Consider the following 17812-nt stretch of genomic DNA (forward strand, 5'->3'; position numbering starts at 1 on the left):
TAAAAGGCCCTTTAAATAAGTGCCAACGGATTTCGTTATATCATGTCGGCCCTCAGTTGCACAGAAAATCTGTTTAAGGTGCATTTAGACACAAAGATGATCGCTCAAAAGAGGGCTTTTGAGTGATCATTTTGCATAATCTACTACTTGGTACTAGTGCTTATTAGTACCAATTAGTAGCGTGTGAGCCGCCGGGAGCTGAATTTATACAGAGGACTGCCCGCTGTTCTCTGAATAAATTCTCTTTGTTCTGCCAGCGGGGCTGACAGCTGAGAACAGCTGAGACAATGCAATCAGCTGTTATCAGCAGTCCACGGGCAGAACACAGCGTGCGGTCCGTCTTATCAGCTGTTCTGCTGAACGACTGATTTCAAGCCAAACTGAAATCCATCATTTGACAGAAAACTGAAAGATGGGCACATTTACACGCAATGATTATCACTCAAAAGATAGCTTTTGAACAATAATCATTGTTTTTAAATGGACCTTTAGATATACAGAATTAACTAAAAAGTTCTAAATTGCATCATAGGAGCTCCATTAATTTGTTGGGGATTTATCTGTTGATAAACTTGTTGCAGATACTTATTGACACCTCCTACTCTGTATACACTTGGATATGGCACATGTTGTGTTTGAAGAAGCTCCTGGTGTCTTGGCTGTTTCAATCAGTCCAGTCTTTTACTTGAATGTAATTATTTGTAATGCTTTATATGTTTATGAGAAAATTGTGTTGGTTTTGTCTTTTTAGGTCCATCAGTTGGGGTGTGAAGCAGTCATGCTTTTACTAGAACTTAATCCAGACCAGAGCAACCTCATGTACTGGGCGGTGGACCGCTGCTATACCGGCTCCAAGAGAGTGGCGTCCGGCTGCTTCAAAGCCATAGCTAGTGTATTCCACAACAGGTATTAAATGTGTATAAAGGATACAGTCTGAGCCAGATATATTGTGTATAAAGCATGTAGAGTGTTTCCTGTGATCATGATGTTCAGTGCAATCTCTGTAATCTCTCTAGGGATTACCAGTGTGACACAGTTACCCTCCTTAATCTCATCCTGTTTAAGGCGGCTGATTCTGCCAGGGATATCTATGAAGTTGCTATGCAGTTATTGCAGGTTTGTAAATATTGTTTATTGCACCATATGCGTGTAAAGGACAGCAACTCAGCAATAAGCAATATATTGTACATAAAAGCATGTCTTTCCACTTCAGAGGTTTTTCCAGGACACTTGTATTGCCATGTCATAGGAGCAGCATATTCTCCCTCGTAAAAAGCAAGAACAACAACGATGCCTTATAATGAAATTATGTGTTGAAAGACTTTTAACTAGAGATGAGCGAGCGTTCTTGGCCACGCCCCTTTTTCGCCCGAGTACCGCGATTTTCGAGTACTTCCGTACTCGGGCGAAAAGATTCGGGGGGCGCCGTGTGTGAGTGGGGGGTTGGAGTGGGGGGGGGGGGGGGGAGAGAGAGGGCTCCCCCCTGTTCCCCGCTGCTACCCCCCGCGCCGCCACACCTCCCCCCGCCCCCGGCGCCCCCCGAATCTTTTCACCCGAGTACTGAAGTACTCGAAAATCGCGGTACTCGATCGAGTAATTACTCGAAACGCGTACGTTCGCTCATCTCTAACTTTAACCCTTTCCAATCCACTGTCTGACCTCTGAAGACAGTATGATTTAAGACTGTAGAGCTCCGATGTTGGAAGACGTCCGTCGTGGTTCTCTTACTGTATATTGCCAGCCTCTCTGCTGTCAGAGCCTATCCAACGTGTCACCTCATGCAGTACTGGCTTTAGCCAGCATATAGCGCTATTGTATAATGGCAGAAAAAGAGTAAGCCCCCTAAGAAAACAAGGATACAAATTGGATTGGAAAGGGTTAAAAGCTGTACTATCTGTTTCATTTATAAAGAAAAGTTGAATATCAGCTTGATGTGAGCTGAAGCGCGCTGCTCCTTATAAATGTGCTAGTGGTGAAAATTGCTACTGCAAGTAAAAAAAAAACAACTAAATTTCAGTATAATGTAAAGGATCCAGATCTATGAGGACCCATCATGTCTTTATGTCAGCGGTTTGCATAGCTGACTCCAATGTCTTTCTTTTGTTTTTAGTCACCCGTTACCCTGTACGGGCTCTTCATACATTCGGCTCCTGGCACGCTGAACGTGTCAAGCAGGTGGTCTCCACTGCTCATTGTCAAAACAGATTGACAACTAAGTGGTGGGGACCTCCCACTTGACACATACACTGAGAAGCTGAATCTAAAAGGAGCCCGAATGAGGGAATGAATATAAACAAACTAAATGCATACGGTAGTTAGATTGAGCTCGGCTGCGGCTGCATAGCTATACTACCGACCCCAGTAACTACTACTAATCACCTTTATTTATATAGTGCATACATATTTACTACTGAATTACTACATTTTTTTATTAATTACAACAGTAACTCTTTGGAGTCGTCCTGTAATATAGAAACTCTGTAGTAGCTATTTATGATTCCCCATGATTTTAGCTTATCTAACTGCGGTTTTAAACACCTGATCTGATAATTTTATATTCACCTGAGTTGTATCCATGGGCTTTCTGCAGATTCTGGAACCGAAGATGTTTCGCTATGCTCACAAATTAGAAGTCCATAGAACGGATGGAATATTGAGTCACCCGTCTCCATTACCACATTTGTACTCTGTGTCTTACTACCAGCTCTCTGAAGAACTGGCTCGCACCTACCCAGAGTTAACCCTCGCTATTTTTTCAGGTATTCCGTTTAGCTCATCCATTAAAGGGCTTGTGCTTCTACATTTCATCCAGCAGCTTCTGTGTTCTCTCTCTCGTTAACTTGTGGTGTAACATTGGGTTTTGTATGATAGTCTCTTGAATATATGCTTGGACTTCATTGCTAGAGTTTAAGCTTCAGTATGACAAGGAACCATTGAAGTGAATACTTTTTGTGTAAATGGATTTGTAATACAGCATCACTTTATAGAAAACTGTAATTATGACAGACCTATGAAACCAAGGATACTCAGGTGCTGGAGTGCCAAATGGGTCACATGATCCTTTTTAGAGATGCTGATCATAATCTCATGATACACAAAGCTTGATTAGTTAAATAGCAGACATTTAATATGTTTGTTTAACAAGTCCATAATATGTATGATAGCAGTATAATTTCTTTCTACATTCCTTCTTTGACAGAAATCAGTCAGCGAATACAGACAGCGCACCCTGCTGGCCGCCAGGTGATGTTGCACTACTTACTTCCCTGGATGAACAACATAGAGCTGGTAGACTTGAAGCCCTTGCCTACAGTGCGCAGACATGAGGATGAGGTGGAGGAGTCTCTGAGAGACCGAGATGTCATGGTCAACAGCAGGCGCTGGCTGAGAGGAGAGGGTTGGGGTTCACCTCAAGCCACAGCAATGGTCTTGAATAACCTGCTGTATATGACAGCTAAGGTAATATATTTGTTAGTAGACAACAGTAACTATGGGGCATGAGAGTGTTATACGTTTTTTTTCTAATTTCATCTGGAAAACATTGCTCTTTCTTTTATGCCATATATTTAGTTTACTTTTCCTTCAACCTTCACACTCTTGAGTTTTCCAATAAGTTGTGCATTCTGTTGTGAAGGTTTGGATAATTTATGCAGACATAACTCTAGAATGCTTAAAAGTTCCCAGAAAGAATATCTCTGTCTGTCCTGAGTTTTAAACCTTCAGGTGCCAATTCAGCACGCACAGAGAAGAGCTGTTCCTGCTCCCCTGTCACTGCCTATCATATCCAAATAACCAGCAGCATCATGGAGGACATTTTAGAGAAGTACTGAGCAGTGTAAATGTGACCCCAATAGCTGTGAGACAGTAAAACACTTATCATTAGTTGCAGCAGCATCTGTGTGTTCCCCTTTTTCTTCTGGACAACATGTAATCTGATCCCTCAGGGAGCTGTTGGTCTGTCTTGTTTAGGAAGACAGATTTTAGCAGTTTTTCGGAGTGAGTGAACAGTTTAGGAGGAAGGGAAGAGGGAAAGGAGCCTGATAAGTGATGAAAGGAGCATTTTTTCCCTGATGAGATATATTGCAAAGTTTCTTATATTTACCTGTACTATTGATTTATGCAACTTATGTCGGTGGGTTAGTGCCCATTTACATGTAATAACTTTTTTTCTCAGTATGGCGATGAAGTGGCATGGTCAGAGATTGAAAACGTGTGGACCACCCTTGCTGATGGATGGCCAAAGAATTTGAAAATTATTTTGCACTTTCTAATAAGCATTTGTGGAGTGAACAGTGAACCCAGTCTCCTGCCTTATGTGAGTATTTAATACCAACATATCTCCTTGTCCTATGAAAAATGATTGGGTTTAACTTTTTCAGGACTGCTGATCCCTTATTAACCACTATTAACAAGGGACTTTATATCAGACTACTGCATTCTAGAATAGCAGCTGCATAGGCAATCGCCCCCCACCCCCCACCCCACTCGTCAGACTTTTGAGCCAGTTGATTTTAAGCGTGTGAATTTATCCATATTTCTTTTATATTCAGATAAAGAAGGTGATTGTGTACCTGGGCAGAGATAAGACCATGCAGCTTCTGGAGGAGTTGGTCAGCGAGCTGCAGCTTACAGACCCAGTGAGTTCTGGAGTGACACACATGGACAATCCACCATATTACCGCATCACTTCAAGCTATAAAATCCCCTCTGTCACCTCAGGTAAAGAGACCTAATCGTACCTTCCTGTTGTCGGGAATATTTTTGACGCAAGATCATTTATATAGAGAATAAAGTAATTATTTTAAAGCTGGTCATACACATCAGATGTTTATTGGATGACCCTGCCAATTTCTGCAGAGGCCAACGATCATCTGTTATTTATGGGAGGCTCCATAATTGCTTAGACAGTAAATATTGGGGGAGATAAAGATCAACCAGTTAAGTTTTTGCCTGATTTTTTTTTTTTTTTGTCTCAGGGAGATAAGCCACTACCGGAGGTGTCCAGCAGCCACTAAAAGTGCTTTTAGATGGAACAGTTATCGTTCGAATGAGCGAAAGCGAATATTAATTGTTCAGTCTAAACGCGAGCCAATGACTGATCAATGAAGATAATCGTTTGCTTTTAGTTCGTGGCTCATTTTATGAAGGCATAAAAAACGCTGTTGTCTGATTCCATTATTGTTTGTTTTAACAGCAATTGTTCAGTCTTTCTCAGTCAGAGCAAATGTGAAAGACTGAACAATTCTAGTTTGAACAAGTCAACAATGTATCTGCTCGTATAAACGAGCTAGTGGTGTCGTCACTCGCTTGTTCAAACGAAAATCGGCTCGCCTAAAAGGATCCTAATTTCCCTTTCACCTGCCAGAACATGCGAGCACTAGAAATCTGGTATGTTCACAAGGCGGACTCCACTGTGAAAGTTGCTTGTTAAACATGGCAGAAATCCATGGCTATTCTGCTACAATTTTTTTAGCATGGATCCACACACAGATTTAGCCCTGTGAATGCACAAAATCTGCATGCAAACTTTTTAACGTTCTATCTCCTAACGGATCTGTTTGATAAAGGGACATATATCACTTTTTCATGTGGATCCGCACGGAAACACACTTTATAACACACATGTATTTGGCCATGCAGAATAGCCACAGATTTCTGCCTCGGTTTTACAGGTGGAATCCGCCATGTGGACATACCCCAGGTTGTATGGCCATCCTTAGACTTCTAGTTACTTACATGAAATATCTGGCATAAAATGACTACTCTTTGCAATATTTCTTACTTGTAGACTGCAAATTTTGTGGCAGGTTCATAACTTACTATTACAGGGGTCGAAGCTACTCTTTTCTTAAACAGAGCTCTGAATCCTCTCCCCGATGGCTAACACGATTGGCACGCTTTCACTGCACATGATGTATTCATACTAATCTAAGTTGGTTGTTAATTGTGTATGTGATTTTGGCAGGAACCACATCCAGCAGCAATACAATGGTCGCTCCTACTGACAGCAGTCATGAGAACAAGCATGCAAGAGATGGCATTGAGGAAAAGTAAGTATTTCCCTGTAACTTCTTATATAGTGTGCTGTTTACAGTATGAGCTTCTACATGACTGTGTGGTCATTAAACAGCTTTTCTTGAGACACACAGACCTAATAAAATAACAGCATTGCTTTTTTGTGACAACCACCAAATTTTTCTTCAAAACTATTAAAAGTATGTTCACACATCGTGGTTATGGCGCAGCCAAGGTGTCCATGTGTAATGCAGCTGCAGACCAAATCTGTGCAGTTGTCAAGCTGTTGATGGCTTCTTGGTTTTGCAACCATTGACAATCTGTTTGAAAACCACACTGAGTTGCAGTAAAACTGCATGCCCGTTCTCCTTCCAGCTGCATCTTGGCATTCCATGGCCCCTACATGTGAACGCACCCTAAGAAGTTGTCATGTTACTGCACTGGTGACACAATTTTGTTTAAAAGGGGTTTTCCAGGACTTTAATATTGATTAACTGTCCTCGGGGTAGATCATCAATAGTTGGCTGTCCGCTCGGGATTCCAGCTGATCAGCTGATCCCTAGGCCCACTGTCATTGCACACAGAGCTGGAAGCAGACGGATCTTTCCAGCGACCTGGGTTGGTATTGCTTTGAATTCAGTGAAAGCTGTGCCTGAATTACTAAACCACCCGCTACACTATGCACAGAGCTGTCTACAATGACAGCTGGCCTGATATCAGCTGATTGGTCAGGATTCCTAGCGGCAGACCCTCTCCGTTCAACTATAGACTACCTACCCTGGGTTCAGAGATAACTGTTCCAGGTTAATTATGCGGCTCTGCTAACCATACCAACCCACTGTGACTGACAGGTTTGCCACTAATATCCTGCATAGCTGTCACTCATGGTCAGTGGGCGGTATTAAGTTATAATCCAACAAATAGAATAAAATAGCATGTAAAATATGAACATTGGTTTACGGTTTGAATTTCCAAGAGGACAGAAAGCAGGATGATAAATAGTCACATTTTAATACTCTAATGCAATCCATAAACATGGAAGGGAAGAGCCATTATAGAAACAAGATTACGCCTGGACAAGAGGTCACGTGGAAAATCCTCTCACAGAGGACAGATGTTCATGCAGTATGGCAATTACACAATTCTTGGGATTGGTATTAATATTTGTTCCCTAGAAAAGAAGATCAAGGATCATATACGGGCTTATGTTATAATCCATTTAGAAAAGCTGTAAATGGCCGATGTTGCTGTGGGATGTGCATTATGTGGAGGGATATGTAGTTACTATTACATTTCAGTGTGCATCAGTCTGAGTATTTATTGTAATCTTTTCTGATATACATGAGACTGAAAGTATGATGATACATGTAATCTTACTTGCTCTTTACAGCTATGCCCATCTTGATATCTACAGTGGTCTGAATAGCAACTTAAACCGCCAGCACCATCGACTGGAGTCCAGATACAGCAGCAGTTCTGGAGGGTCTTATGAGGAGGAGAAAAGTAATCATCATACTTATTTTCTTGTTTGAAACTTTGCATGCAACATTTAGAGGGGTATTCAATCATGTAATGTCATGGTGTGCCATTACATAATGCTCGTAGGGGTGAGATCAACACAGTGACTGGGACTTGTATGTATACTAACTGTATTCAAGTATCTATGACATATTGGGAAGACTCTTTTGGAAGCGCTGCGGAATACGTTGGCGCTGTACAAATAAAGATTATTATTAGAGATGAGCGAATCTACTCGTTTCGAGTATTTACTCGATCGAGCACCGCGATTTTCGAGTACTTCAGTACTCTGGTAAAGATTCGCGGGGGGTAGCAGCGGGGAACAGGGGGGAGCCCTCTCTCTCTCCCTCTCCCCGCTGCAACCCCCCACTCACCCACGGCGCCCCCCGAATCTTTTCGCCCGAGTACGGAAGTACTCGAAAATCGTGGTGCTCGGGCGAAAAAGGGGTGTGGCCGAGTAGGCTCGCTCATCTCTAATTATTATTCTTATCTTTTGTTATTGCGCTTTTACCTACAGTTCCTCCTCCTCCATTTCGGGTTTCTGTCTTCTATGCAGAAACTTGTATTGGGACGGACGTAAGATGAAACCATAGGGGTTAATATGTGAGACAGAGACCTCATAGGGCAATATTTTCACAAGGTTTCTGTCAGTCTTTTTACTGGATAGAAAAGCAAGATTGGCAACTTTTTTTTGTCCATTTAAAATGACTGACCATGACAGAAACCTAGTGAAACCAAGAGCAAAGAGGTCTCCATCTCACATATTAAACGGCTGTTGGCTTCGTCCTAGTTTTCATTCCTATGCAGTATTCTGCATAGAGGATTGAAACCAGAGACTGAGAAAGGGCGGAGACAAAAAGTCATGTGAAGTTAGCCTTTTACTTGTAGTGTAGTTATAGGCAGTTCCTCACCCTATATATATGTCTGTATAGTCTACTCAAATCTGCAGACTGTATGTGACAACCCCACCATGAGAGTATCTGCTCCTCTACTGCTTTTGTAATGTATTGGGACTAATGGTATAGTAGTAACAGAAAAAAAAGTCTGAGTCTGCCTTTTCATGTGTGTCCTCGTTGGGTTACAGGTGACTCAATGCCACTGTTCTCTAGCTGGCGCTTAAAAGTGATGGAACACAACCGAGCGGAGCCTCTGCCCTTCCCACCCACTGGAGGTTGCTGGTCACCCCTTGTGGACTACTTGCCAGAAACTACATCCCCGGGCACATCGTTGCACAGGTAATTGCTACATGTGTTACTAATTATGTTTTCTGCATTCTTATCCTTAAAACTGCCTCCATGTTATGTGTGATACTACTGTTGGGGCATCTTTTTGTATTTAACTTGTTAATATCTTTTATAGATGCAACATAGCAGTGATCCTTCTGACAGATCTGATCACTGATCATAGCGTGAAGGTGGAGTGGGGAGCCTACCTGCATCTCTTACTACACGCCATCTTTATAGGTGATTGGTTATTTTTTTTTATCTATATTTGTTAAACTTCTGTGATTTAAAGAACATGAAAACCTTTATACATGAAAAATCAATGCACACATCTTAATTAAGTCCCTGCAGAGAAAAAAATGTTGCACCTTTCTGTTTTTGTTTTTGCATTCAGTTTTTCTTCTCATGCATTTCGAAAGCCTCATACTTGGTTAGCAGGTTCTCCTACATTAAAGTTTCTGGCTGGGGGTGTCCCCAGTAATGATTAAGTGGTCTCACTCACAATTGTGCACAAACTATGCTTTCCCTCTCCTCTTTCAGAGGCTGTGTAGCATAGCCATGCCCACTGTTTACTACACAGCTATCTCTCCATGCTCTCCTAGTAGCTGCTGGTCCCATTCCCTTTCACTGTTGATAAGAGCAGAAAATTCACCTGGAGTGAACTATAGCCCTCTGTAATAATAGCTTTCTCTCCTCTGCTTCCTGTCATCCTGATCTTCTCCACTTTCCACTTCCTGCATTTTCATACAGCCCTCTGTAATAGCTCAGTGGAAAGCCAGTGAATTCACATTCACAAGAGGGGAGCAGGCTACGGGAGGAGTTGCCTTACTCTGACTTACAGAATTTGCTAAGTTTTAAGCCCCCCAGTCTACAGCGCCTTGGAAAACAATGCAAGCATAGAAATCAGACAATCAGAAATTTTGAAAGTAAACTAATTACAAAAGTCTTCATTTTCAAAAGTTCACTTATGAAGAGAAGCTTATAATTATTGCTGCTAATTTCTGATGTGTGTTGCTGTTTTATGATTTTTAGGGTTCGACCACTACCACCCTGAAGTGTATGAACATTGTAAGCGTCTGCTTTTACACTTATTGATTGTGGTGGGATCTAATAGCAGCGTGCAGAGCGTGGCGTCCATTCTCCTCAGGAATAGGGAATGTAATGAACCGCGGGTGCTGACTGTCAAAAGCAATGCACATTTAGAGTTCTCCTTCACAGGTAAGACCCTATCCTAGGTGTTAGATCATGGCATTAACAGTGCAGTTCTCTCACAGCTCCTAGAATGTAGGACATCATCTTTTTGCTTGCTTTTTCAGGTATTAATGACTTTATTCCTGAATACCAGCCTTCCCCCATGACGGACTCAGGGCTCAGCTCAAGTTCTACCTCTTCTAGCATTAGCTTAGGGAATACAAGCACTGCTGTTCCTCACTTACATACGAGCATCCTCAATGAGACGGATCTCTCCGGGGAGCAGGATGAGAAGGTCAAAACGCTCATAGAGTTTATCACATCAAGGTATGCTTTTTCTCATTTTGCACTAGTATATCTGTTTTCCAGTAGGTTAGAAATTACTTTACCGTTACTCTTAATAGCACTTCACTTCTTACATACACTGCTCTCAGTTGAAATACAGTAAATCAGAGTTGCATATATTACACCCATAAACACACGCTCTGCTGAATAATGGAGATACAAAAAAGGTCAACACACAAAAGCCTCAATAATAAAAAAAAAAACTTAAAATTTTTTGAAATAGAATTTTATTAAAATATCACATTACAGAAGAGATGACTTCCCACACAAAAATAAATAATTCATCAAAAAAGGAAGGCATTCAGCATGTCATGTTAATAGAGAAATGTGTATGCAGGAGATATCCAATGCTAGCACAATCATGTTTACAATAAAGGCAATAATGCACAAGCATGTTAAATACTACATATTCATATGTACAGGACAATAATAGGAACATGACCAGAACAACAGTGCCAACCTTAAAACCTGTGCCCCAACTTCATTAGGGGGACTGTTCTCCGTTAACAGAATGGCAACAGTGACACCATCAGCTTGATTGTACATTGGTAACCAATCACAAGACCATGGGAAGACAGATCAGATATTTATTCAGTTAGATCATACAAAGTATTACAATTTTTCTATCGGACTCATTTTTAGAAAAGGCCTGTATGTGTAGATATTACTGTTAGATGCGTAGTATGGCGCGCCCTGGTGTTCTTTTGATTCTTTTGTCCAATGCCAGTGGTCACACATGCTCAGTATCTTTGTCCCGTTGTCCAAATTTTCATGTGCAAGGACAAAGGTGTAATCGCTTCTGTTGTCTCTACCAGTTAATAAAAATTGGCACTAGAAGAGGTTTCTTCTTTTAGGGCATGGTCAGCATAATGAACCAAAGAAAAACTTAACTCGGACTACCCCTTTAATTGAAAGGTTGATGCATTTTGTATGATCTAAGAGAGAAATGTGATCTATAATCCTGGGACAACCCCTTTTAATACACTCAGTTATTCACACATTATAGAGTAGGGAGTTTGCCTTCACAGTAGTTGGCGTATACTGGGTTGCTCAGAAATGTCCATCCACCTAAGGGCTCAGTCACACGGGCGCCGATCTGCCTGTGTTTCAGGACGGGAAGACAGCCGCACTGCGTGTCGAACGAATCTCCACATGATCGGCTCCATTGACAGCCATATGTTCTTTTTCCGGCAGGTGCGGAGATTCGTTTGCACTGCCGTCTTCCTGTCCTGAAACACAGGTGGATCGGCGCCCGTGTGACTGAGCCCTAAGGAAAAAATGGCAACCAATTGGGTTCAGCCAATTTAGGCTAATGTGTATGATCAATAGATGTAAAATAAAACGCCTGTCGTTCAAACACTCATACAGCCAACTGCCCTCCTGTAAGACCTGCACAAGACGTAGCAGGACCAGGTCAAGATGACTACTGCAGTTTACAGTCTCTTTACTTCTCATCCTACATGGGTTCTCCAGGGGTTCACAAACACCCTAATTTTTTTTAAAATATGTATTTGTATCTCGGTTATTCACGAAGCCTTGGAAGGTTGAGACACTTTTTGTTTGATTTGCATTGTAGAAAAAGAGGACCTCTTTGGAACCATGAAGATGTTTCAGCGAAAAATCCAACAATTAAAAGTGCTGAGCAGCTTACGGCATTTTTAAAGCATGTGGTCACTGTCTTCAAGCACTGCAGATCAGGTATGTCTGAGGGTCATTTCATCATTGGCTCCAGATTTTCCTATCTTTTTCTTTCTTTGTAAATAAGGTAGATGGAAAATACCTCTGCAGCGCTACTTACTGGAAGGCAGCATTCCTGCAAGTCAGTGTTAGACTCTTTATACAAGCTCTGTAACAATTACTGTAAAGCACATACATTGTAGCTTCACTATCTGGACCCTGCAGAATCTGTTTTGAACCAAGATATCAGAATGTGTTGGTGCAAAAATATCATTTCTAGGGGCAGAATAGGCTGGATCCCTAAGGCCTCATGTTCATGGGGAAAATCAGGCCCGCTACGGATTCTCCATGGAGAATCCGTAGCGGGTCCCTCCTGCCTCGCGGACATGAGGGCTGAAAATAAGAATTACTCACCTCTCCGGACGCTCCAGATCTTCCCTTCTTCGCGGCCTGATCTTCTCTCCGTCGCGGCCGGATCTTCTTTCTTTGGCCCGGCGGATGTGCTCGGCATGTCGGCTGCGTGCCGCGCCCATCCGCCGGGCCGAAGAAAGAAGATCCGACCGCGTAGAAGGGAAGACTCGTACCGTCCGGAGCAGGTGAGTTTAATTCAGGTGCGGGTCTCCCGCGGATCTGGACGGTTTTCATAGGCTTCAATAGAAGCCTTCGGGAGCCATCCCCGTGGGAGACCCGCACTAAAATGGAGCATGTCCAGATTTTTTCCTGCACCCGGGACCTGCGCCTGCAGGGAAAAATGACATCCGCAGGTATTCAACTACCTGCGGGTGACCAATGCATCCCTATGGGGCGCAGAGCCGTGTGCGGGAGAAACGCTGCGTATTTTAATTCTTGATTTGCCCGTGTACATGAGGCTTAAAGCGACCCTTCAGGCTTGGAAAAACAAAGATGGCTACACTGCTTCTTTGACTGCCTAATGCACACTGTGTATTAGTAAACATTGATAGCCTAAGAAACTATATGCGGACATGATTGGCCATCATGGCTCATGTGGACAACACTAGTCAATCAAAGCAAGTGTAGTGTCTTAGGCCTAATGTCTACGGGTGGATTTGATTTGCGAAATTCGCGCGTGAGATCCGCAAATCAAGCCGCCCATAGGAAAGCATATGCCTTGTGTGGACAATAAATTGCAGCATGCTCCATTTTTACCGCGGATCACGAAGGGATGTGCTCCATTCATCTCTATGGGAGCTTACGATCCGCAGTGCATCTTCAAATACATTTGCGGATTCACTGTGGATTTGAAGGTTAAAATCAATTAAGGAGGTGGGGAAAAGGCGGAGAGTTGGGGTTGCGGATTTTTTCCACGCAGATCCGCGCAGAAAAAAAATGCAATCCGCGATCTTACGCGAACAATAAAATAATAGTATAATGATGACTCGCAGTGCATCCGCTGCGGAAATCCACATGAAAAATCTGCGCCTGCCATGGACATGAGGCCATAGACTAATGATGCATACTAATACACAGTGTGCATCAAGTAGCCAGAGAAGCTGCTGCGGCCATCTTTGTTTGTTCAGGCCCAGAGGGTCTCTTGGCTGTATTCAGACACATTACAAGTCCACAGCAAATTATAGCACAATACACATGCATGAGGTTTTGAAAACGCCATCCACATTTAGGTGAAACCATTTACATGTAAAAACAAGCACGCTGCCTATTTTCAGATCCACAGTATGTCAATTCTGTTATGGATTTGTTCCGAAGTATCACCACAAATTTCACTCCTACATTGAATGGCGGTAGAGTCTGCAATGAATTCGCTGCAAAATCTGCACACAATAGTTGCTTTTTCTTCACAGTTTGTGGACCTAACCCAAAGATTAATTCACATCACATCACATCAAAAGTTTCTAAAATATGCCATCTCCCTTCCCTATTGGGGAATGTATTGGCAATTCGACTAATCGTGAGATTCTGTGTGGCTTTAGCACGGTCTCCTTCTAAGCCTGTCCTGGTCACCGGTTCTGTAGTACACAGCATCACAGCCCCTTTCTCTGTAATGCTGGTGCCCTTTCAGATCATTTCACAGTACTTGGACCCTAATGGATCCGAAAAGGGATGGCATGTCCTACTGATCTGGCAGTACTGTCTGTGACTAAACTACAGTGTTCTCAAAAAAGATGGACTCCACCTGGATTTGACCTCCTTAAAGTGAGTGGTCCCGCTGGGGGTTGCATTTCAATGCAGTACTCAGATATTCAAAGTGAAACCCCTGTTGGAAAGCTCAATGTATATAGCGCTACAATGAGGTGGGAGCGCAGCCTTGCGGAGGATTGTCTGGACTGGATTGAGTTGTAAGAAGCCCTCAGCAGTAAAATATGAGGCCAGGAAACATTTTAGGCCGGCTGCACACAAATCGAAGCCCGCAGCAGAATCCCCGGGTCTGACCCCGGCCGGCGAGCCCACCTATCTTCGCTTTATGTATTGCGGACACTCGCCGTCGGTCATGCGCAGTACAGATTTTTTTTTTTATATATATGTTTATTTTTTCTGCGCCGTCACTAGGCGATGATGTGGGTACCCACAGGCTATCCGTAATGTCAATTGCGGATGGGCTGCGAGTCGGACGGCTTCCGTTTACTTCAATAGAAACCGTCCGTGCGGATTCTGCACAAAACTAAAACATGCTGCGATTTTAAATCCACTCGCAGACATCGCAATTGCTATCGGCTCATCTGAGCAGAACTGCAAATGTTTTATGTTTTCAGTAGGCGCGGAATACCATGTATCGTCCACGCGGGTGACTATCGTGGATTCCGCAATTGAAATATGGTCGTGTAAAGCTGGCCTTAGCCAGAGGATGTAAACTAGGATATACTGCATCACTGACAGCAAATGTAGATGGAGAATATGCAAAGTGATTACAATTGAAAGTGAATTTGAAATCAATGTAAAGTAAACGTAAATCTGCAAGCAGCCGCATCTGTGACAGAACCTCCAACCGGAGGGTCCAACGCAGAAGTGAAACCACCCTAATTTTTAGTTTTCTACTCGCTTATATCACTCTTCTGTATGCTGCATGCTGATGGAGTCCTAGTCTATGGCCAGGCTTAGGTGTCCTCTGCATGCAGTGCGTGGCTCGTTTGTTTGCTTAAAACAAAGGAATGCAAGCGAGTAAAAAGATAAGGATTACAGGTTCTGAATCGGCATCCTTTATTTACTACTAACTATAATTTGGGGGTATTTGTGACCGTCTCTGTCCTATTTCTTTCCCATTATTAACAGATTTTAGCATTGATGCCTTACAATATTGGGAGGTACAGGAATCCTTCAGTGCCTTTTAGACCTCTGTCGGCAATGAGACGCAGATTTCTTTGGGGGTTAATGCTACCTACACTCTTTCTTTCTTTCCAGGGTTCCAGCTGGAGCAACATCTGAGTGAGGTGGCTCTGCAGACTGCGCTGTCTTGCTCCTCTCGCCATTATGCTGGCAGGTCATTCCAGATTTTCCGTGCTCTCAAGCAGCCTCTTTCTGCGCAAACCCTTTCAGATGTCCTTTCAAGATTAGTAGAAACTGTGGGGGATGCAGGGGAGGAGGCTCAGGTAAGTTTCCAATTGCAACATAAAAGTTTTTACATATCCACAAGAGGAATTGTTTGTAGGCTATGCTTACAGGTTTTCTTCTCACGTTTTAGGACTTTTAAGTTGCATTTACTCAATGCAGTTGCACATATTAGCAAAATGCACTTAAAGGCCCATTTACACGTAACGATTATCGCTCAAAATTCGCTCAAACGAACAATTTTGAGTGATAATCATTCCGTGTGAATGAAAAACAAACGCTTGCTTGTCGTTCGCGGTTGTTTAAGCTGACGCTTCACTCAGCTTGAAGAGCCTTGTTGGCTTGCTGGCTTCTCGTCCTGTGTAAATGCCCATAGAGCGCTGAGCGAAAAGCGGACAAGAGGCTCGCGAGTCGGCGGCAAGTCTTTTAGTTTAAATGCTCTGCACAAGCGCTGACGACCTTAGCAATCATGCAGTCATTTAAAAGACTGCTGGCCCGTGCAAAAGAGCCTTAACCGTTATCCCATGCCCACAGGATAGGGAATAACTTTCAGATCAGTGGAGGTCCAACCCTTGGAACTCCAGAACAGGGCTCTGGCGAATCCAGAAGGGAGGAATGAATGAAGGGGCAGAACACATGAGTGACCTTCGCTCCTCCATTCAGCGTTCTCACTGTGGCCGTGTTTTGTGGGGAAATGAGGGCCCTTTTTCTAGTGATCGATAAGGATCCTGGTGATCCGTGTCTGTTGTGATATAAGTTATAACCCTTTTTCTTTTGTAACTTTGTAAAGTACTTATCTATTACTACTGTTGAATTACAGTTTGCTTTACATCCTAGAGCTGCACTCACAATTCTACAGGTCGCCATTGAAAACCGACAATGAGCTTGTGTGGCCCAACCTTACGCCATTTTTACATGAACTGATTCTCATTCGAACAAGCGCACAATTAAGTAACATCACCAGTAAGGCCCAATGTCCACGGCACACACGGATTCTGATTGTGGAATCCCATGCGGAGTCCCACACATAATCTGCCTGTACCCGCGGACATGGGACATTTTCTCACCTCTCCAGATCCAGCGCAATCTTCTTTCTTCTGCACGGCGGATGCATCTGGTGGACACACCTGGCGCATGTGCAGTGTGTTTTGTTTTTCTTCAAAATCTCCTGCTTTCCCGCAGAATAGCGGCGCGTCCACATTGTCAGCTGCGGGTGTGCCGCAGATTAGATGGCTTCCATTGGCTTCAATTGAAGCCGTCCGTGCGGGAAGCCGCAGAAAATGGAGCATGCTGCGATTCTCTCCCGCGCGTGCAATCCACACACCGTGGGAGGGGGAATCACATCCACATGCTTGAAATTGTTTTGCGGATGCTAATGCATTTCTCTGGGCGGCTTGATTTGCGGATCTCCCACGCAATGAGATCTGATTGTAGACATTGGGCCTTACTCGTTCGCACTCATGCAGCCTGTTTAGCTAGGCAGATGATCATTAAGAATCGTTCACCTCTCATTCAGTGCTGTACATTCTATGTGAAGCACTGAGCGAGGAGCGTTTAAACCTAACGAGATGTGAGTGAGCCGCTGATGATTTTTATGCTGGCTGAAACAGAACGAAAACCACACGATGGCTCATGTTTAGATATAACGATTATCGCGCACTTTCAGTCATTCTAATGATTTATTCAACAATAATTAGTACGTCTAAATGGGCCTTTTAACAATTTATTTGAGTTCATATAATGTTAGCTTTCCCACAATCCGATTACTGTACAGTCTTGTGCAAAGATAACACTTTCCACAATGCAAACCACCCACATAAGCTTTGTGCAGACACTGAACAAGCAGGGACTAATGAGTCTAGAGTGTGCCGAATTGTGAATGCAGGTGTGAAGTATAATATGGCTGTTTTTCAGGACTATTACTAGATATCCTATTTTCAGGACTATTACTAGATATCCTATTTACAAGTTACTCAACTTTTTATGTAAATTAAATACAAAATGATGCCTAAAGATCGCAACCTTTTACGAAGTGAATTATATAGAACAGCTAAAGCCATTTGAGATTTAGGACCTATAACCCTTTGTTTCATTTAAATCAATCTTGTTTTCAGGGTTTTGTCATTGAGCTTCTCCTAACACTGGAGTCGGCCATAGACACTCTGTCAGAAACCATGAAGCATTATGACCTCCTGTCGGCTCTTGCGCAGTAAGTTTGGATTTATTTTCACCATTCTCTTTACATTGTATTTCGGATTACGATTTTAAAGGGAACCTGTCATCACCCTTGAGTCTCTTAAACTATGTTATGGGGCCTAAAG

At 42.9% G+C, this 17812-nt stretch overlaps 1 protein-coding gene across 5 annotated transcripts in view; it reads left to right on the plus strand.

Annotated features, from left to right (window-relative positions):
• The window catches only part of FRYL (FRY like transcription coactivator), a 285628-nt gene that overhangs the window by 216140 nt on the left and 51676 nt on the right, over positions 1 to 17812 (plus strand). For all 5 annotated transcript variants that reach the window (XM_066573099.1, XM_066573096.1, XM_066573098.1 and 2 more), the window contains 15 exons: positions 752 to 906; positions 1017 to 1116; positions 2591 to 2759; positions 3200 to 3459; positions 4175 to 4315; positions 4551 to 4719; positions 5966 to 6050; positions 7406 to 7518; positions 8618 to 8768; positions 8893 to 8996; positions 9789 to 9974; positions 10073 to 10274; positions 11869 to 11990; positions 15345 to 15532; positions 17606 to 17700. In XM_066573099.1, coding sequence (XP_066429196.1) covers positions 752 to 906; positions 1017 to 1116; positions 2591 to 2759; positions 3200 to 3459; positions 4175 to 4315; positions 4551 to 4719; positions 5966 to 6050; positions 7406 to 7518; positions 8618 to 8768; positions 8893 to 8996; positions 9789 to 9974; positions 10073 to 10274; positions 11869 to 11990; positions 15345 to 15532; positions 17606 to 17700 — 2240 coding nt within the window. The remainder of the gene's footprint in view (positions 1 to 751; positions 907 to 1016; positions 1117 to 2590; positions 2760 to 3199; positions 3460 to 4174; positions 4316 to 4550; positions 4720 to 5965; positions 6051 to 7405; positions 7519 to 8617; positions 8769 to 8892; positions 8997 to 9788; positions 9975 to 10072; positions 10275 to 11868; positions 11991 to 15344; positions 15533 to 17605; positions 17701 to 17812) is intronic.

The sequence above is a fragment of the Eleutherodactylus coqui genome, chromosome 7, assembly GCF_035609145.1.
Source record: "Eleutherodactylus coqui strain aEleCoq1 chromosome 7, aEleCoq1.hap1, whole genome shotgun sequence".
Classification (NCBI taxonomy): Eukaryota; Metazoa; Chordata; class Amphibia; order Anura; family Eleutherodactylidae; genus Eleutherodactylus; species Eleutherodactylus coqui.